The sequence below is a fragment of the Suncus etruscus genome, chromosome 11, assembly GCF_024139225.1.
Source record: "Suncus etruscus isolate mSunEtr1 chromosome 11, mSunEtr1.pri.cur, whole genome shotgun sequence".
Lineage (NCBI taxonomy): Eukaryota > Metazoa > Chordata > Mammalia > Eulipotyphla > Soricidae > Suncus > Suncus etruscus.
The window spans coordinates 106549946-106571687 of NC_064858.1; the positions used below are offsets into that span (position 1 = coordinate 106549946).

General features: G+C 50.1%; 1 protein-coding gene across 1 annotated transcript; it reads right to left on the reverse strand.

Annotated features, from left to right (window-relative positions):
* Positions 1 to 18548: 18548 nt before the first annotated feature.
* Positions 18549 to 19759, reverse strand: FBXL14 (F-box and leucine rich repeat protein 14). The gene has a single exon (XM_049783223.1). It carries the CDS (start codon positions 19757 to 19759, stop codon positions 18557 to 18559), a length of 1203 nt encoding a protein of 400 aa, XP_049639180.1. The 3' UTR covers positions 18549 to 18556.
* Positions 19760 to 21742: the final 1983 nt, after the last annotated feature.

The window sequence follows — 21742 nt, forward strand, 5'->3', positions numbered from 1 at the left end:
GGGAGGGGCAACAGTCTCTGATGACTACATGGGATGCAGTAGATTGAACCTGGATTGGTTGTGTGCAAAACAAATGCCCTCTTGTTGTACTGTTGCTCTGACCCATTTGCACATTTCTTTTCATTTTGTTGTTGTTGTTGTTTTGTTTTGTTCTGAACCACTGTTCTAACTCTCCCTGCTCTGGCAACTCTTTAAATAAAGAATTGTAAATATGGGCCAGAGTGACAGTACAATGGCCAGGGTCATTGCCTTACACACGGTCAACCTCAGTTTGATGCCTGGTACCCGGTAGAGTCCCTGAGTCCCACTAAGAATGACCTCTGAGTGCAGAATCAGGAGAAAGCTCTGAGATCTGCTCCCCCTTGAAAGAAGGAAGGAAGGAAGGAAGGAAGGAAGGAAGGAAGGAAGGAAGGAAGGAAGGAAGGAGGAAGGGAGGGAGGGAGGGAGGGAGGGAGGGAGGGAGGGAGGGAGGGAGGAAGGAAGGAAGGGAGGAAGGAAGGAAGGAAGGAAGGAAGGAAGGAAGGAAGGAAGGAAGGAAGGAAGGAAGGAAGGAAGGAAGGAAGAAGGGAGGGAGGAAGGGAAAGTGTAATGATAAAACTCTTTTAGAACTGCATTAAATTGGGGTCAGCTGTTTACAAGACAAGAGCCTTCCCCATTGTACTTTTTCTCTGGCTCCCCATATATTTCAAATTACTTGCTTTTTTAGTTGGGGGAGATAACCTGATGGTTCTCAGGACTTACGCCTGGCTCTGCACTCAAGGATCACTCCTGGTGGAACTCAGGGGACCATCTAGGGTGCTGGGGATTAAACCCATGTCTGACGTGAGCCAAGTGAGCACTTTACTTGTTCCACCAATTCTCTCTAGCCACAGCATGTATTGCATTTTCAAATAAAGGACATTTTGCTGAATGCCTTGAGGAGGCTCCAGTGTGGGGTTATGATGCCTAATTGAAAGGGCTGAAAGAGTTAGGAGATGCCCTTGGGCCCACGAAGACAGGAACTAGCATTCTGCAGATTGCACGGGGTGGAGCAGCCCAGAGGGCAAAGAAACGTTCCCTCTCTGCTGAGAGATTTCTCTCCTCCTCTCCTGTGCGGCAGACCTGGCCTCTACTGAGAACCATCTCTAATTGGCTTTGTTGTGTGGCTTTATTCAATTCTCCCTGCTGGCTCCCAAGCCCACACAATCCCAATCCCGCCTCTGCAGAGCCCTCTGGGCTGCAGGATGCCCACTCGGTGGCTCGGGCTCTCCTGCTTTGTCTCTTATCCATCCCAGGAAATTCCCTTCACGTCATCCCACCTGCAGCAGCCAAAGGAGGGAAAGCTGCCATCGCTGCCTTTAATGGACGTCTCTACACCACAGTCTAGAATGTTCTTTCTGCTAGCACATGCCTGCCTGGATTTAATGCTGGTCTTTGTTTTTGTTTTGGAGCTACACTTGCCAGGACTTGGGACTTACTCCTGGCTCTGTGTTCAGAGATCACTCCTGGTGGGGGACCACATGCCGGTTATCAGGGATCCAACCAGTTCATTGCCGTGTTCACATGAGCTCACCGGGGCTCGCACTCAGAAGTCACTCCCAGCAAGGCTTGGGGAACTATGTGCGGTGCTGGGGATGAAACTCGGATTGGCCGTTTGCACAGCAAATGCCTTCCCTGCTCAACTATCTCTAGATCCTGCCGCAGCATATTGATAACCAGTGAGTTGAAGGTCTGTGACACCCCCACTTGCTTTCTTTTCAGGCAATAATTTCTTCTTTATTATGATTGTTTATTATTTCTTCTTTATTATTTCTTCCTGATATATCCACAGAAGTGCCAACAGGAAATGTTAGCAAAATGTTTCTGTCAAAGAGAAAATGTGAGGGCCTAGGAGGTTGCTCAGGGGGTAGAACATGGTTCTGAGTTCAACCCCCAGTTCCAGAAAATTAAAATTAAAAAAAGGCATTAAATGAATTCATTATATTTCAATCCATCTATTTTAAAGTCCTTATGAGGGCGAGTTAAAAAAAATCAATAAGGTAAATAAACCTATAAGATGTAATACTGGGTCCAAAGAGATAGCACAGTAGTAGGGCGTTTGCCTTGCATGCGCCGATCCAGGACTGGACTGACCTAGGTTCGATTCTTGGCATCCCATATGGTCCCCTGAGCCTGCCAGAAGCAACTTCTGAGCACGAGGAGTAACCCCTCAGTGCTGCCAGGTACGCATGCACAAGCACGCACGCGCGCACACACACACACACACACACACACACACACACACACACACACACACAGATGTAATACTGATGAAAGCTGGCCAGAGTTGTTTATTTGGGGATTTGGAGTAGTTGTTTTGGGTTTTTACCGAAGGTATTTGAGAGGCTTTGAAAAAGGGCTGCCCAAAATAAAAAAACATTACTCACCCTGATATTTAGTTTGAATAGATCCTGACTTGTAGTTTACAGAGCTAGACCGTTTAATCCTGGATCGTCCCAGAAGGAGTGCAGGAATCCCTGGCTGGCTTCTTCATGGGAATTTGTGTGTGTTTGCTGGGGAGAGAAGGAAGCGCCTCCCTTATGGAAATAGAAGGGGCAAAGGTGGTGCCCACGTGTAATGTGCGTCCTGATTGGTTCCTCTCTGCAGCTGCATGCAATGACACCAGCCTACAGACATGGCAGCTGCTCTTCTGCTTGGTTTTGCAATGAAGTGACAGTACTAGGGCTAGCCTGTTGTATTGTACTTGCATGTCTTGCAGAAGAAGGTTCAGAGCTATTTTCTCAGTCTCCAGGGCAAGGACCCAGGTATATAAAGAAGAGGAAGACTGGCAGGATTTGGGACACAACCTTTTGCCCCAGCCCCCATGCCTGGGAACCCCGATGAATGCTGGCAATCTTTGTAGTCGATGGAAAGGCCCAACTCTCCCCTCTGCCCGCAGCTCGGGGATTAGAGGTTAATGAGTGAGTGCTTTCCCCACACATGAGATCCTGTTCGATAGCCCTTTTATAAATAAGGGCTTAAACGGGATCAGAATAGGACCAGCATATTGCTTCCAAACTCTCTAAGTCTTTTTGAAGTGATGGCATTCAGAGATGACATCCCTGCCACCGGGGCGGCCTCCGGGGCTGGGAGCACCGCATGGCCACTCCTGGCTCCATCCCTCGAAAGCAGGACCGAGTGGAAAACAAAGCGGGGTAGGTCCTTGCTGCCCCTTTTCTTCTCCGGTAATCCCTTAAAAAATAATTGCAGACCCAAACCTCTGGCCTCCAGCACATTTTCCACTTGATTAGAGGCCTTTGTGAGGTGGGGAAAGGGACCTGCGGACTTGTACATTGTGCCGGGGCCTGAAATGTCCAACTGGGATTTTTTTCCATCAAAAGGGGATTTTAGTAAAACCATTATCAGGGGCTTAAAGGAGAAAAGCTGTTGAGCCCCAAGTGAGGGTCAGATTAGCATTAGCGGACTGGTTGGGGGCACCGGTGGATAGGCAGGAAGGGGGTTTGCAGGCCCTCGCATGGTTGTGCCTTAGTTTCCCAGTAAGTTCATGGCAGGTGCTGGAGCCAAGATGAAAACAGGAGGGAGAAGGGAGGGACAGGAGATGGTATGGCTGCTCTAACTCTGTGTCACCACAGCCAGCTCTTAGCAATGGAAGAACAGGTCTGTGCTCTGGTCCAATTCATGGCGAACTGTCAGGTCTCCCAGATACCTGCTTGCTGGAAAGCAGATGTGTGTGGCATGGTTCATGAGGGTCATGCACTCACCTCCCTGGAAAAACACATACTCTCACCACCCCCATCACCCCAAGAGAAAGAGTGACCCCACTGTAATTACCCTGAAGGACACTGGTTGTCTGCATAGAGCCTGTGTTTGGGGGAGAGGAAGGCCAGGGGAAGTTTTTCATAGTCTGGTCTGCAAATAAGTGGGTGCAGGTCACATGGACCCACCAGTTGCTCTGAGGGCCCACAAGGTTGAGGGTTTCAGACAAATTACCTAAAAGAGAAGCTTACCTTCTTAAGATAAGTGGGGCTATTGGACGGCCATCTTGCCAACATGGAGAAGACAGATTCTGGGCATTTCTAGGCCAACTCCCAGCCAGGGGTGTCTGTGAATCTGCCCTGAACACTGGTTTCTAGTGTTCTCTCCACAGCCATTCCAGCTCCCCCTTCCTGATCAAACAGGTTGACTAAATCCTAAACTCCTCACCTGCTGCCTCTGTCCCAGGATCACCCCAGGTAGCCTATTCATTGGATTTTTGTCACTTGGAAGGGACGCACACCCAGCAATGCTCAGAGGTTACTCCTGACTCTGCACTCAGAAATCACTCTTGGCGGTGCCTAGGGTTTGGGATGCCAGGAGCGAACCTGGGCCGGCTGCATGCAAGGCAAGCAAACGCCTCACCTTCAGAACTATCACTCCAGGCCCCTCATTAAAATCTCTGTCCCAAGTCAGATTCAAAGCACTGAAGAGCCTTTGGTGGGCCTCTGGGGTTGAAATATTTGCTTGCTGAGGAGAGCTGCATCTCTCAGTTCATCCTAAGCATTGCTCTAACCTGGTTCTCCGGCCTCGTCAGCCTCGTTGACCTCGTCTGATTTTAAGGAATGCCTCCTCCTCAGCTTGTTTCCTCAGCTGCCTCCATCTGGTTTTCTCCTCTGTGCTTTGTGCACACTGACCCACAGTCTCTCTCTTTTCTTCTTGCTTTGAGCATCTTCCTTTTTCCCTCGATAGGGAACAATCAGACAGTACAGCCAAGGGCTGGAGCGATAGCACAGCGGTAAGGTATTTGCCTTTCAAGCAACCAAAACAGGACAAATCCTGGTTCAAATTCCTGCATCCCAAATGGCCCCTCGTGCCTGCCAGGCGCGACTTCTGAACACAGAGCCAGGAGTAAGTAACCCCTGAGTGCTGCCAGGTATAACCCAAATTCAAAAACAAACAAACAAAAAATCAGATAGTCCAGTCACTGTGTCCATAGGACACATAGGACATCAATCATTCACTTCATTCAAGTCTGGGTCCTGAGTTGCAGCAGCTTTTCTTTCTATTTCTCTCATTCACACCAGAAAAAGCACCTCAATGCCACTGAGTTACCAAGATGCCTCTCTAGCTACCACCGCCTGGCCAGAGTAGATGCAAGGAATATCTAGCTCCTCCCACAACACACACACACACACACACACACACACACACACACACACACACATATATTTTATTCCCCATTTGTACCAACTGCCCTTCACATCCACGCTTCGATTCCCCAGAACCCCTCCTGCCCGCGCTTGTCCCTGGCTGTGACATTCTTTGGAATCTGGCCAAGTTGGTGCAGGACTTCTCTCTTGGTTTCTTTCTTCTTTTTTTCTTTTCTTCTCTTTCTTTCTTTCTTTCTTTCTTTCTTTCTTTCTTTCTTTCTTTCTTTCTTTCTTTCTTTCTTTCTTTCTTTCTTTCTTTCTTTCTTTCTTTCCTTTCTTTCCTTCCTTTCTTTCTTTCTTTCTTTCTTTCTCTCTCTCTCTCTCTCTCTCTCTCTCTTTCTTTCTTTCTTTCTTTCTTTCTTTCTTTCTTTCTTTCTTTCTTTCTTTCTTTCTTTCTTTCTTTCTTTCTTTCTTTCTTTCTAACCTTTCCTTTCCTTTCCTTTCCTTTCGGGTTTGGAGTCACACCTGGTAGTGCTCAGGGGTCACTCCTGGCAGGACTTCTCTCTTGGTTTCTTTCTTCTTTCTTTTTTTCTTTTCTTCCCTTTCTTTCTTTCTTTCTTTCTTTCTTTCTTTCTTTCTTTCTTTCTTTCTTTCTTTCTTTCTTTCTTTCTTTCTTTCTTTCTTTCTTTCTTTCTTTCTTTCTTTCTTTCCTTTCGGGTTTGGAGTCACACCTGGTAGTGCTCAGGGGTCACTCCTGGCTCTGCACTCAGAAGTCCCTCCTGACAGGCTCAGGGAACCATATGGGATGTTGGGATTCAAACTGCCATCTGTCCTGGATAGGCTGCATGCAAGGCAAATGCCCTACCACCCGTGTTATCTCTCTCTGGGCCCCTCTTAGTTTTAATTTCTGCTACTTGTTCCTAATATCTGTTTTCCATGAGAGGAATTTAGGTATTTTAGAACCTTTCTTTATCCAGGTTCTTAATCACTTCCAGTTGCATAGATTCCATTTGATTTTATGAAGACAACTTTTTTGGTTTGTTTGGTTTTTTGGGGGGCCACACCCAGCGGCAGCACTCAGGGGTTACTCCTGGCTCTGCACTCAGAAATCACTCCTGGGGGCCGGGCGGTGGCGCTGGAGGTAAGGTGCCTGCCTTACCTGCGCTAGCCTAGGAGACGGACCGCGGTTCGATCCCCCGGCGTCCCATATGGTCCGCATAGCCAGGAGTAACCCCTGAGCGTTACCGGGTGTGGCCCAAAAACCAAAAAAAAAAAAAAAAAAAAAAAAAAAAAAAAAAAAAAAAAAAAAAAAAAAAAAAAAAGAAATCACTCCTGGCAAAAAAAAAAAAAAAAATCACTCCTGGCAGGCTCAGGAGATCATATGGGATGCCACGAATCAGATCCTGGTCAGCTGCAAGGCAAATGCCCTACCCACTGTGCTATTGCTCCAGTCCCATGAAGACATATTATCTGGGCTATGTATGTTTCTTAATAGGGAAGAAAAGAAAGAGAGAGAGACAGAGAGGAGAGAGGGGGAGAGAAAGGAAGGAATATTTCCTTTAGACTTTATGAAGATGTCTTATCTGGACAATAAAGATAACTCATTTTAATGAAAAAATAAAAAAGAAAATAGGCATACTCCTAAAATGTTTTAATGCCCCCCTGAATCTCTAGAATTTGTCACCACAATCCATTTTCCTGTTTTGCGTGGAATAATAATTTTTTAACTAGCATTCTGCTCTTGCTGTTGAAACGGATAGTCCGTGTCTGATTATAAACTTTCCCCATTTGCTGTAACTCCCAAATATAGTGACAGGACAGGATTTCTCTGAGACGGTTTTTCAGAAAATCTAGCAGCCTGACTACCATCGTTCCCCAAGGCAGAGCGCTGCCAGCTACTCCTAGGGAAATCTCTCGCCTCTCAGCTCACCCCAAACAAAGGGCTCAGACCAGAGCTGCATTAACAGGGTCTGAAATTCAATTTCATTTTTCTGGTGTCACGAAGTGCCTCTCTGGGGGGATATTTCTGTGGGGTCAGAGGGGAGGAGGCATTGGGGGAGGAAGTGACCTAAGGGCAATTGTCAGAGGGGACAAAGGTCCCCCACTGGAGGAGGTAACCTCAACTCACAGACAATGCTGCCCCCTGCTGACAAATACATAGTGTACAGAATCAGCAGATAATAAATGTCATCTTTCCACGTGGGAAGAGTTTGGCACCAACATCATGCTAGTGGACCCTGAAGTCACCTTCATAAACTTGAGGGAGATCAAAACACAAGCTAACTCCTAGCATACTCTGTTGGTCTGTGTCTCACTAGCTAATCACGGTGCGGAGAAAGGGGGTGCGAGGAAGGGAGTCTGAAGCATATGAAAGGAGGGAGAGATTATTTCCCCCCTTTTGGGATGGGGAAGGATGGGGTGTGAAAGGCAAGGAACAATGCAGAAGGCAAAAATGATTTTTGCACCTATACTTTTTTATTATTTTTTACCTATACTTTAAAAAAAACGTTATTGATTGATTAATTGGTTGGTTTTTGGGCCACACCCAGTGGTGCCCAGGGGTCACTCCTGGTTCTGCTCTCAGAAATTAGTCCTGGAAGGCTGAGGGACCATATGGGATGCCGGGAATTGAACCGGGTTCCTCCTGGCTCGGCCCCATGCAAGGCAAATGCCCTACCGCTGTGCTATCTCTCCGGCCCTGCACCTACCTATACATTTAAAGGAAAGTATCCGGCCTGACTTTTGTATCAATTGTTTTATTTCTAAAGCAAGTGGGCCTTTTGCTAGGTCCTTGTACTTAACTGCAGAGGATTTCTCTAGTTCTTTGTGTGATTCCATTAAAAATTAGGTCCCAGGGGGCAGTTGAGGGAGGATAACAGCCAGCTGCCTTCCTCTGGGTCATAGCTGCCCTGATTGTGGCCAGAGGGCTGACAGCACAATGGCAGGTCATCTGGCTCCTCGTATATTATGGTTGTTGGAAGGTGCCAGGCTCTGCTTCCCGCAGCAGCAAGCTGCCAGCTTGATACAGAAAAGGAAACCACTGAACCGGGCCATTTCTTCCGTTTTTAGGGAGGACTGACTGTCTAAATTTTATGCATTCAAAATGAGCCAGAAGAGTTGGACTCTGTGCCTCTGGTGTTTGTCATTTCCATATTGTTGACTCAGGAACTGTCCGCTGGTTCTCGTCAGTCTTTTGGTCCCATAATTCATAGCAGTGAGTCTCTGAGTTTAGAAACAGAGATGGAAAACACAAAGTAGAGAGTAGAAGGCACTAGACAGGTTTTCTTCCACACAAGGACATTAAGAAGTTGAGGGGTAGGGCTGGGAAGGTGGCGCTAGAGGTAAGGTGTCTGCCTTGCAAGCGCTAGCCAAGGAAGGACCGCGGTTCGATCCCCCGGTGTCCCATATGGTCCCCCCAAGCCAGGGGCAATTTCTGAGCGCATAGCCAGGAGTAACCCCTGAGCGTCAAACGGGTGTGGCCCAAAAACCAAAAAAAAAAAAAAAAAAAAGAAGAAGTTGAGGGGCTCTCCCCAACTGTCCTAACTCTTTCCTTTTTTGACCTGTCCAATTTTAGCTTCAGTGATTTATGAGATTCCTAGGAATAACAGGACTAAAACATTGTGTTATTTCTCTGTTTAGGATTACTACTCTTGGAGCACAGTTTGGCACTCATGGGGTCCTGAGCTCAATCCCTGGCACTCCCTGTCTTTCCGACTATGGCTGGGTATAGCTTTGGCGGCCCCTCTACCATGGGAGAGGCTTCACCAGATGAGAGCTAAAAGGTGGCGGGAACCATATTTTTTTCAAAGAGCAATACAGAAGGAAGTATTTTCAAAGCTGAGGATGCTGATCTGGGGTACAGTTTTCCTAAGGAGGGTTATTTTGGGCATTTGTAATAAATAATTGTATATATCACTTTATTAAGAAAGGCAATTTTTTTGTTTGTTTTTGGGTCACATCCGGCGGCACTCAGGGGTCACTTCTGGCTCTGTGCTCAGAAATTGCTCGTGGCAGGTTCAGGGGATCATATGGGATGCCAGGGATCGAAACCCGGTCAGTGGGTGCTGTCGCTCGGCCCCAAGGCAACATTTTCTAATTCCATACTACTTAAATAAAAAAATCTACTGCAATCTGTGGGAGAGATTGTACAGAATTTATGATACTTGTCTTAGATGCAGCCAACCCTAATTCAACCTCTGGCACCATATATAGCCCCAAGTAGATAGCCAGCTAGATGTGATTTCTCCCCCCCACAAATTTTTCAATAATAAAACAAGACAATAGGGGGGCGGAGAGGCAGCACAGCAGTAGGGCATTTGCCTTGCATGCAGCCAACTCGGGGAAGAACCCGGTTCATTCCCAGCATCCCATATGGACCCCTAGCCTGCCAGGGGCGATTTTTGAGTGCAGAGTCAGGAGTGACCCCTGAGTGTGCCCAGACACCAAAAAATAAATAGTTTTAAAAAAATAATTAAGACAATAAAAAACAGACAATAAATCTGAACTCCAGTAACATTTCTCCACAGTCCAATTCTAGTGACTTGAATCCAGGATACATTTAGTACAATGATGTGCTCAGAGACACCTTCTGAAGTCGTAAGAGTCGAGGACTGAATGACAAAAGAGGGTGCTTGATATTAGCCAACTGGATCTTTGCTCTTTCTGGCCAAGAGGGGTTTGTAACTAAGACATCTGTGAAGTCAAGGCTTTTTATCCTTGAATGGAGAAAAAATGGCTACTTTCTGCCACTCGATTGTGTGACAGACATTTGTCATGTGCGAGCCCTGTGTGAGTGCTTAGCTTGGCTCCAGTGAGCCACTTGCAGCCTCTGTGCTCCCTAGCTGATTTTGTGACTATGCAGTACTTCAGAAATGGAGTCTAGTTCTTGGAGGACAGGAGGGAACGGATTTGATACTTGCAGCTGCACGCTGCCCTGAGGTCCATTTGACCCACTTGCATTCGTCTTCTGGCCTCTTGCAAAATATATTCCAGTTTGCGTAATCCAATGCTTCTTGAGTGGCAGCAATGGCTTTCAGCATTTGGACTTTCCCCCCTTTACTCCCAATTAAAAAGAACATGCTCTTGTTTATCACCTTTGGGACCCAGGGCCAGGGGTGACACCCTGCCCCTCCAAGGATCAAAGAGCTACCTGCACAGAACTCACCCTCTGATGTGGTCCTTGACGTAAATCCCCTGCAGCCTTAGTTCTGAGACTCCTCACATCGCCCAGGGAAGCTCTTTTGGCCTTGTCGGGCCACTCTGCCCACTTACAGGATTAAATGTATCACATTGGAAAAACCCGAGTGAGGACAGAGGAATTGCATGCTGTGTTATGATTAATTCTTTCAGCAGGTCACGACCACGTCCAGAAAACTGTCTCCCTTGGTTTCTCTGCCACCGCTTCGCCTTGGGAATTCCTTCCTTTCTACTCCCACAAAGAAAAGCCTCCTTTCAAGAATGTGTTGTTTGTCCCTTACACAGAATTAGGTAGAGGAGTCATGAGATCATAAAAATGTAAGTTTGGATTTGTTGGAATGAAAGTGGGTACATGTTTCTGGGCTGAGGAATTCAGCTTCTTTTATTTGGAAGGAGAGTTAGCAGGGAACCCCCACATAGTGTTTTGTAGTTAAGATCTCAAGCTTACTAGGGCCGGAGAGTTAGCACAGTGGTAGGCCATTTGCCGTGTATGCAGCAGACCTTCGATTCCCAGCATCCTACATAGTCCCCTGAGCTTGCCAGGAACCATTTCTGAGCACAGAGCCAGGAGTAGCCCTTGAGCATTGGTTTTAGGTGTGGTTCTTAGTTCTTACTTCTTTCACATGAACTAAAAACCTCAGCGCTACGCAGTCCCAAGTGCTCTGGATTGGTACAGGTCACTCCACCAGGCAAAATCAGAGTAATCCCTGGAAAAGAAAAGGCTGAGACTGATCATATTCGGCCGTTAACATTGAGCAAACTTCTAGAAAGATCCATTTTCTAAGAGCTCAGAACATGCTTACTTTCTTACTCTAGTTCTGTGTTTACTTTCAGTGAGTTCTTCATCACGGATCGTTGGTACTGACTGCAATAGGAATGCCTTGTTTGACAACTTGCAGAAAAAGTGAACTTGCTCTCTGGTTCTTAAATGTTTTAGAGGGGCCTGGGTTGGGGCCCTACCTGATGAAGCTGGGGGTGGGGAAGGAGACATGTGACGCCAGAAATAAAACTGGGCTTAACACTTAAGCCTCAGCCCGAACTTTCTGGTCCTAATTTGCTACCTGTGTTAAAATGAGAGAAACTGTAGCCCAAGCATTAGCTTACATTTGAATATGGCCATAACATTTCTTTTGTTTGTTTGTTTTTGGGGTCACACCCAGCATTGCTCAGGGGTAACTTCTGGCTCTACACTCAGAAATCGCTCCTGGAAGGCTCGGGGGACCATATGGGATGCTGGGATTCGAACCACCATCCTTCTGCATGCAAGGCAAACGCCTTACCTCCATGCTATCTCTCTATCCCCGGCCATAACATTTCTAACTGTGTGTGTATGATCCAAGATTTTTAATTCCTCAGGGGGTTGCATCAGTGCAAAGTTCAGTTCTTGGATTTTAGCAAAGGGAGAGGATTAACTTTCTTTTTTTGTTTGTTTCTTATTTTGGGGTCACACACAGCAGTGCTCAGGGGTTCCTCCTGGCTCTACGCTCAGAAATCGCTCCTGGCAGGCTCGGGAGACCATATGGGACGCTGGGATTCGAACCACCATCCTTCTGGATGCAAGACAAATGCGCTACCTCCATTCTATCTCTCCGGCCAGAGAATTAACTTTCAAAGCGAGTGATAAGGGTTCTGAATTTGATGTCTCACCCGGTGGTGCTTGGTTTGGTGCCGAGCCAGGATTGATGGTGATTTGATTTCTGGCATCCCATATGGTCCCCTGAGCCTGCCAGGAGTGATTTCTGAGCACAGATCCAGGAGTAACACCTGGGCACCACCGATGTGACCCAAAAACCAAAATAAAAAAGGGGAGTAGGGGTGATGGTCTAGGGGAAGAGAAGGGCAGTATCTAGGACTATCTCTAGCATGGGGCTTTTCCCTTTTTCCACTCGGGACCCCTTTTCCCTCAACAAATGCAATACAGACCAGCACTGCCAGAAACACCTCGAATGCATTATGTTTTATTTTGAGTTGATTTTATTTTTCTATTGTGATCTGATTTGATTTAATTTGGAATTGATGTTTGGTCATGGGGTATTCAGAAACCTCTTACTGGTGGCTGAGTGATAATGAGGCAGGTAAAGCACTTGCCATGCACATGGCTGACCCAGGTTCAAACCCCAGCATCCCAGTTGCCCCTCCACCCCCAGTACTGCCAGGAGTAATCCCTGAGCACCGCTGGGTATAGCCCAAAACCAGCCAACCAAACAAACAAAAAAGAAGGGCTAGAGAGAGCACAGAGGTAAGGGCGTCTGCATGCGGCCGACTAGGATGGACTCGAGTTGGATTCCTGGCATCCCATATGGTCCCCCAGCCTGCCAGGGGCACTTTCTGAGTGCAGAGCCAAGTGTGACCCCTGGGCACCTCTGGGTATGGCCCAACAATCAATCAATCAAGATATTAAAAATAAAATAAAAAGAAGCCTCTTATTGTTGCCAGATTTTCATCACCCTCTGTTATATGACCTCTAGTGAGGTGTACAGCATCCCAATTTGAAACTTAACTTACTTTCTACAGCACAAACACCAAGAAAGGAAACACAAGGGTCTTCCCTATAGCAGCGCAGTCAGAAGTTCTGTTTTACAAAGTCAAACTTTGAGTCCAGAGGTTCTTTTTCTTTTGCAACAGTCTTTCCCGGGGCCACTACCCTTTCTCCTTTGGAAACTTGAATGGAAACAAAGTCAAAAGTGAAAGGTTCAGACTGGAGAGATAGTACAGCTGTAGGGTGTTTGCCTTGCACGCAGCCAGCAGATCCAGGACAGAGGGTGGTTCGAATCCCGGCATCCCTTATGGTCCCCCGAGCCTGCCAGGTGCGATTTCTGAGCGTAGAGCCAGGAGTAACCCATCAGCCGCTGTTTTTGGGTGTGGCCCAAAACCAAAAAACAAACAAAACAAAAAAACAAAGAAAGGTTTGAGGGCCCAGAGCCTACAATATACATAGTACAGAAGGTAAAGTCCATGCCTTGCAGGCCAGGCCACCAGCCTTGGTTTGATCTCTGGCACACCATAAGGGCTTCCATATGGCAAGTGCTTCCTGAGCTCAGAGCCAGGAGTAAACCACGCACTGCTGGGTATGTGAAAGGTTTTGCTTCCATTTCGAAACCCACATCTATCTATTAATGGCTATGAGAAAATGCCACAAGTTGGGAATATGCCATAATAATTCTATTCCTAAGGCCTAGGTTCTGATGTAAAAAAGTCTTACCTTCAGAAACAAAATGTAGGGGCTGGAGAGATAGTACAGTGGCTGGGATACGTGCCTTCAGTCCCCTGAACACCTCCAGGAATAATTCCTGAGCAAGAGCAGAGCCAGGGGTAACCCCTGAGAATTGCCAGGTGTGACTCAAAACCAAAACCAAACAAAAACTCAAGGGCTGGAGGTAGTCCAAAGAGTATGCTTGCCTTCACCACCCGAATGATGACTGACGTTTGACCCCCAGCATTCCGTACAGTTTCCCTGAGTGAGCACCACGACGAGTCATTTTTGAGGGAGTAATCCCTGAGCAGTGCTAGGTATAACCCCAAAACTAAACAAACCAAAAATTCAATGAAAATAAAAGCAAAATCCAATAAAAATGACTCAGACAGGTAGAGCTTTTTTGAGAATTTTGTGGTTGGCTTGGATCTGAAAGATTCCAACTCCGTTTGCGTTCTAACTATTTAAGTGGAAGACTGAAAATGGCTGGAGTATAGTACAGCAGGTAAGGCACTTGCCTTACACAGTTGACCCAGGTTCGACCCCCACATCCCATATGGTCCCTCAAGTACCGCCAGGAGCGATTCCCATGGGCATTCCAGGAGTAAGCTCTGAGCACTGCAAAGTGTGATCCAAAAGTCAAAAAAAAAATTTTTTTTTAAAGACTAAGTTAAGCAAACATTCTTGGCCCATTTGGCAAACATGGAATAAAGTAGTAGGGAGGCACCAATGCCCCTGAGGGTTCCAGAAACTGCTTGAACCCAGTTGCATTTATAGGTCATCTACTCAGAGGCTGAGAGTAAAGATTCAAAGGGGGTGCTCTTTCCTGTCTATCTGTTCCTATCGGGGCTCGTAAATGCTAGATGATGAAGTTTACGCTAAGTTCTTTTTGGGGCTTTTCCATCTTGGAGTTTCAGTAAGTACATGATACACTTTTGGGTCTGTTTTTTTTTTTTTCTTTCTAAAAATTGCCCTGAAATGCTTTTTAGGTTTTGTACCACCCACAAGATTTGTACTGATCCCTTTCCTTAAGTGCTTGCTCTAGAAAACCATTTATTTCCATTCTGATAAGCGTGGGCAGAGGTAGAGGACACTGTGTCTGGGGGGCCCTTCCAGGGATGATTCTCAGTCAGCTGGAGAGTGATTCAATGCAAGGACAAGAAATGCTGCTGCTTGTGTCTTGTGGTGATAAGGGAATTTGAATTCCTTGGGTCACCCTGAAAGTACTCGGAGCCTCTGGGGCAGTGCTGGTGACTGGGTACAGGGGATCAAACCGGGATCTGTGCCTTCACCCCTGTATGAGCTCTCCAGCTCCAGGACAATTTGGGGGGTTGTTGAGGCAACTACGCCTACCCCTGGCAGTGCACAGGCCCCCTCAGCTCTGTGCTGAATTGATGGGGACGATGGATTCACTTCCAAAGCTGTTCTGGAAGGAAGGGGACCACGTCGGAAACACAACTGGGTCAGTTACATGTAAGACGCCCCAACATAAATTCACCTTTTTTGTTGACTTTAAGCAACGCCCCGTGGCAAGAAATTCGTTCATATTGTTCAGGTAGCTCACTTTTGGGGGGAAGAAAGAGTCACCTTGCTGGAAACCTGAAACTTCTCCTACCAGAGGGAGCTGTTGCATTTGGGCCAGGTTCGATGCCTGGCTCCCCTCAAGGAGAGCTGGGGGAGTCTTAATGAAGTAGTCCACCATATTTGGGGATGGGGTCAGCAACCGGTGCCAGTGACTGACCTGGGGCTCGAGCATTGCACGGGTCTCCAGCCTTTATCTCCTTGGCCCTGGTGGTCACTGCCAGATCCGTACAGCCAGGTGACCTCTTGCACCTCTCTAAGAACCCCCAGTGTCAGACACTAACCTAGAAAGTTGACTGGAATTCCAAGTCCGCACTTCTTCCTAGGCTTCACACGTTTTTTTTTTTTCCTCTAAATCTCCAGGCAATAAGCAGGGTAACCTAAGAGGGAAGAAAGAGATCCACACCTTCCCCAAAGAAATGGAAGATGGATCTAGTGTCAGACTCAAAAGAGACCCAATTGTGCCGGCTCTCCGAAAAGGAACAATGCGCTTTTGTGATCAGCCTTAGCAGAAAGCCTGGAAATTTCACAAAACAATCCCCCCCCCACCCCACCCCAGCAACCTGGATTCTAGAGTTCTTCCTGGAAAGAGGTATCGACCCACTAAGGTTTCATTCATACTACACTTATCAGCTTTGGCTGGAATCAACTATTTTTGGGGGGGTGGGGGGAAAACAAAACCCAACCAAAAACTCCAAACAATGAAGCCAGCCAGCCCTCCGTGAAATGAATCACCCCACTGTTGGAGCGTGGCCTCACTCTTGGTTTCCACAGCCCGACCACGGGGTGTCAGATTATTGTCTAGCGAAAGGGACTCTGGGCTAGAATTGTGGGTATTCATGCCTGTGCCCCGCATTCAGGCTAAGAACCCTCCACAGAGTGAGTGGACTGAGAAACTAGCTCTGGCCCGGCGAGTGCTTAAAATGCAAATGTGCCAGAATTCCCGGCCAACCTCCCCAGGCCGGGGAAAGTGCTTAAAGACAGTGAGGGCTGGAGGGGAATGTTAAAAAGAGGGGTGGGCCGCCCCTCCCTCGCACTCGGACCCTCACCAGCACCAGAGATTCAGTATGCATGAGCGAGCCGGCCAGCCGCCTGCCTGCCTGCCTGCCTGCGACCACAGCGCCCTTTTAACTTTCCTAACAATGGCTTCAGTTCCTCGGCTCTCAGCATCTCACATCCTCTCACACCCACTCGGGCACCCAGAACCCATCTTTCGCCCCCACTTCCACATCTCGTGACCCAATTTTTCAAATGCCCCCTCCTCCTCCTCCCCAGATGACTTTCCAAAAAAGAAAAACTGCCCGGCCTGGAGGGAAATTGTGACTCTTCAACAGATCTGGTCGGTTTGTTGTTGTTGGTTTTTTTTTTTTTTTTTAACTTTCATTTTGTTCAAGTTCTTTCCATTTCCACTGGGGTTGACAGTTTCAAACCAAAAATTAAATTAAATCAATCTCCAGTCTACTCGCATTTCTAGAAGCAAAACATTTCAACGTCAGGAGGAAACCTATACAAAATAAATTCTCAACCATGAGCTTACTCATATCACAGAAGGCGGCACCAAACTCTCTAACTCTCCTTTTTTTTTTTTTTTCCTTTTAGGGGGACACAAATATTCCCTTCCATTTTGGCAGGGCCCCAAACACACATGGCCTTAAAAAATAATTCACAGATACCAGGCGTTTGTTGTTTTTTTTTTTTGTCTTGTCTTTTTTCTTTTTTTTTTTTTTCAAAAACATACTTCATATTTCCTCTTTTATTATATAAATATCAGTTTAACCTTTTACTGTAAGAATATAAATGTTTTAAGAGGATCTTTGTTATTATTTATACAAATTCACAAACAGTACAATTAATCGATAAAGGTCTCTGGGTCTCTTTTCACTCATGGACTCACATGTTGCTGTGGAGGATTCTAAAAAAAAATAATAAACAAAATCCAACAGAAATTTATACATCCCACTCAAAAAAAAAAAAAAAAAGCAATCTTCTTTAAAGCCACAAGTCCCAGCGCCCACCGAAATAAGGTAATCTAGTCCTCCATTCAGAAACAGAACTTTTGTTGTAAACCTACAAACTTCCATGTTTTGTTTTGTTTTTTAATGAACAGAACAGAGATAAGACATGGGATTTCAGTCTCCTCCCCTTCACATTACAGGCCCAGGGGTTCTCTCAGGCCAGCTTTAGCTCCCCTGCTTTTTTTTTTTTTCTTCCAGAGGAGGCCTCACTGGTGTGACCTTTTTGTGGGGAAACTTGGAAGAGGGTAAGGAAGGGTAGGGCAGAATTTGCATATATAATAATCATCTTCAAGACACAATCTGCATCTCAAACAAACAGAAACAGCTCGTCTCAACTCTCATTTCTCCCACACGCTTGTGCTATAAATTAAGTCCATGTTTAGGAACAGCATTGGGGGCTCCAATCCCAATGGGCAAGGAAGGAGGAAAAAACCAGAATCCAAGAAAAAGAGGCAGAATGTGGAAATGGGGCACGTCGGATGGAGATGGGTGGGGAAGAAGCCAAAACCAACCAAAAAGACTCGTGTACAAAACCCAAGGAAGGGGTTTCTTTCCAGTCTAGGCACAAAAATGTTTCAGTCTCAAAATATCTCTCTTGTAGAATTCCAGGGTTTCAGAGGAAAGAGTCAACTAAAACGAGGTAGCCAGACATCTTTATATATATATATGTATATATATAAAATACACTTATATATATAATATATAGGACATATTCAGCAGGAGAGGAGAAAAATAAAAGAGGACCATGATTTCAAATGTCTTCAAGACTGCGTTTTCCCCCAAAGGACGAGAATGGGCGAAGCAATGCAATGAGCTCTGGGAGGTGAAGGAGAGACAGGGACTGGGGACTGGTTCCCAAGTGGCAGGCAGGAGGGTGGAAAGGCCATTCGTCGCAGTTGGGTCGGCTTTTTTGTTGTTGTTTTTTTTAAAATGCATTCCATTTCCAAATAGAAAACCAGATCACAGTATTCAAAGGACAGCTCGAAGTCAAGGCAGATGGTTGGGTTTCCTTCACTAACAAACTCCCCTGGGTGGGTGGGTGGGTGGGTGGCAGGCCAGGGGCCGGCCCCTGCCCACTCCCAGTGGCCACTGACTGCCTGGCGGTCCCATTGGGCTCCCGGAGCTAGGCCTAGGCCTAGGCCTGCCAGTCCTCCCTCCCTCCCACCCTCCCTCCCTCCCTCCCTCCATCCATCCCCTGGCAGAGAGGAGCTGGGGATGGGTGGGTGGGTGGGTAGGGAGCGGTGACGGCAAAGTCCAGCTCTCCAGCCTGGTGTGTGTGTGTGGGTGGGTGGGTGGGTGGGTGTGGAGCGAACGAGGGGGAGACAAGGGACCCTGGAGGGAATGTGGAGGACGTCGACAGACCAACGAACCAACCAACCAACCAACAAACAGCCAGCCAGCCAGCCAGCCAGTGTAGAGGGTGGGATCCCGGGCCGGGCGGCCAGTACGGTCCGTGCGGGCGGCCCTCACCTGACCTTGTCGCTGTCCGTCATCTGCCAGAGCCCCAGGTTGAGCACCTTGAGGCAGGGCAGCTGCGTGATGCGCTCCAGGCCGCGCTTGGTGATGCGCGTGCAGCCGTACAGGTCGATGCCCGTGAGCTGGCCCAGGTGCTCGGCGATGAGCTCCAGGCCGCGGTCGGTGATGCGCACGCACTGGCCGATGTTGAGCGTCCGCAGGCCGTGCATCTGGCGCACCATGCGGTTGAGGCCGTCGTCGCTGATGTGGCAGGAGCAGAGCGACAGCGAGCGCAGCCCGTCCAGGCCCTGCGCGATGTAGGCCAGGCTCTGGTCGCCCACCTTGTCGCAGAAGGACACGTCGAGGCCGGCGAGGCGCAGGCTGCCGGTGGCCAGGTGCATGAGGCCCGCGTCGCTGATGTTGTCGCAGGAGCGCAGGTTGAGGCTGCGCAGGCTGGCCATGTGCGACAGGTGCAGCAGGCCGGCGTCCGAGATGCCGCCGCAGAAGCTGAGGTTGAGCAGCCGCAGGCCGGCCAGGCCGCGCGCGATGTGGCGCAGCGACAGGTCGCTGAGCTTCTGGCAGTCCTGCAGCGTCAGCTGCTCCAGGCGCAGGCAGCCCTCGGCCGCGCTGCGCGTCATGCCCGCCAGGTGCCCGATGCCCACGTCGGACAGGTGGCGGCAGCTGCGCAGGTTGAGCGTCTTGAGGCGCGGCAGCCCCCAGGCCACGAGCAGCAGCCCGGTGTTGGTGACGTTGCTGCAGCCGCCCAGCTCCAGCACCTCCAGCCCCTTGAGGTACTGCGCGATGCGGCCCAGGCTGCTGTCGGTGATCTGCTTGCACAGGCTCAGGTTGAGCGCGCGCAGCGAGCCCAGCTCCTGCACGAAGGCGTGGCCCAGCCCGTGGTCCGTGAGGTTGTAGCAGCCGCTCAGGTTGAGGCTCTCGAGCTGCGCCAGGCCCTGCACCACGTAGCTCAGGCTGCGCCGCAGGCTGAGGATCTGCACGCGCCGGATGCCGCGCGCCTGCAGGCTGGGGAAGAGCGACGGGTTGGCGCGCCGCAGGTGCAGCTTGGCCTCCACGCCGCGCCACACCGACTTGTGGTAGGCCGCGTCGCGCCACGCCGCGCACACCTGCGCCGCGCGCCCCTTGTCGCGCACGTCCAGGTAGCCGAAGATCATGGCCAGCAGCTCGGGGAACAGGCACGAGATGTGCGTCTCCATCGGGGGAGGGACGGAGAGGGGCGGGAGGGAGAGGGACGGGGACGGGGATGGGGACGGAGGACGAGGAGGAGCAGCAGATGGAGATGGAGATGGAGAGGGACCTGGAGGGGACAGAGGACGACGGAAGGAAAGAAGGAAGGAAGGAAGGAAGGAAGGAAGGAAGGAAGGAAGGAAGGAAGGAAGGAAGGAAGGAAGGAGGGAAGGAAGGAAGGAAGGAAGGAAGGAAGGAAGGAAGGAAGGAAGGAAGGAAGGAGGGAGGGAGGGAGGGAGGGAGGGAGGAAGGAAGGAAGGAAGGAGGGAAGGAAGGAGGGAGGGAGGAAGGAAGGAAGGAAGGAGGGAAGGAAGGAGGGAGGGAGGAAGGAAGGAAGGAAGGAAGGAAGGAAGGAGGGAGGAAGGAAGGAAGGAAGGAAGGAAGGGGATCGCTCAGCGCTGGGCGCGCCGCAAGGAGCCTGCAAGGCGGGCGAGGACGCAGCAGCAGGAGGAGCAGGAGGAGGACGAGGAGGACGAGGAGGACGAGGAAGAAAAGGGGCGCCGCGGGGAGCACCGCCGGGAGCGCGCACAGCCCCCTCCCCGGTGCTCCCCGACCCCGCCGGCCGCCCTGCCCTGCCCTGCCCGCCTGCTGCCCGCCCGCCCGCCTCGGGCCCAACGGGCCAGCCCCGGCCCGCCCGCCCGCCTTCCGCCTCCGCCGCGCGGCTCCTCCTCCCGGTCCGTCCGCGCAGCGCTCCCCTCCTTCTTCCTCCTCTCTCCTCTCCTTCCTTCCTTCCTTCCTTCCTCCTTTCCTTCCTTCCTCCCTTCCTCGCTTCCTCCCGGCCAGGCCCACCCCGCGCTGCGCCGCGTCGCGCTCCGGACTCACATCCCGGCCCGGCCAGGAGCAGGAGCAGGAGCAGCACAGCAAGGACGAGGCGCCTCCGGCGCGCTCAGCCCCGCGGCCCCGCTGCGCATCGTCCGCACGCCCGGCCTGCCCGGCCTTTGTCTCCCCGGCCCGGCCCGGCCCGGCCCGGCCGCCGCAACTGCAGCGCCCCGGAGAGGGGGACCCGGCCGGACGGACGGAGGGCTGGCTGGCTCTCCAAGCGCGCGCCGTGCGCCCTGGGCGCACCGCTGGCACCGGCCCCTGGCCGCCGCGCTCTGCTCTGTTCTGCTCTGCTCTGTTCTGTTCTGTCCGGCCCCAAGGCCCACCCTCCCGCGGGCCCGGCTAGGAGGCGGCACGGACCAGGCCCCGGCGGCGAGCGCGCGCCCACCCGGTGGCACCGGCCTGGAGCCCTCGCGCGCCGCGCCCCGAGCCGCCCGGCCGCCCGCGCGTCCCCCGCGCAATGGTACGGGCCTGGGCCCGGGCAGCGCTGCCGGAACTGGCGGGCCCGTCGCCCTGGAAACCCGGCCCGGCCCGGCCTGCCTCCTGCGCCGCCCCGCGCCCGCCTTAACCCTGTCGGCGCGGGCCCCGGCTGCCTTGCTCAGATAGCGCTCTCCACATTCATTTTCTGCTTTCTCCCGGCTGCTGACGTCTCTGCTGTCCGGGCACCCCGAGTTGGCCCTGCCATGCATGCCCCTCGCCTCACTTTCATTTTTGTTGTTATTGCTATTGATTAGCGATCACTCTGATTCCGCTTTGTTTGTTCGCTTATAGTGATATCCGGATCTAGGCATCATCATGCAGGCGTGTTTGTAGTTGAGTTTCAGTTATAAAAAGAAAAGGACACCCCCCCCCTCCATCAGCTCTACTTTCTCTCCTCTCTCCCCTCTCCACTTCTCTCTCCTCTTTCTCACTCATCTTTTAGTCTCTCTCTCTCTCTCTCTCTCTCTCTCTCTCTCTCTCTCTCCTCTCTCCCCCCCTCTCTCCTCTCCCCCCTCTCTCTCTCTCCTCTCCCCCCCTCTCTCTCCTCTCTCCCCCCCCCCTCTCTCGCCTCTCCTGTCCTCTCTGTCACTCTTATCTTTTACTCTCTGTCTCTCATCTTTTAGTCTCTCTCTCCTCTCTCTCTTTCTCCTCTC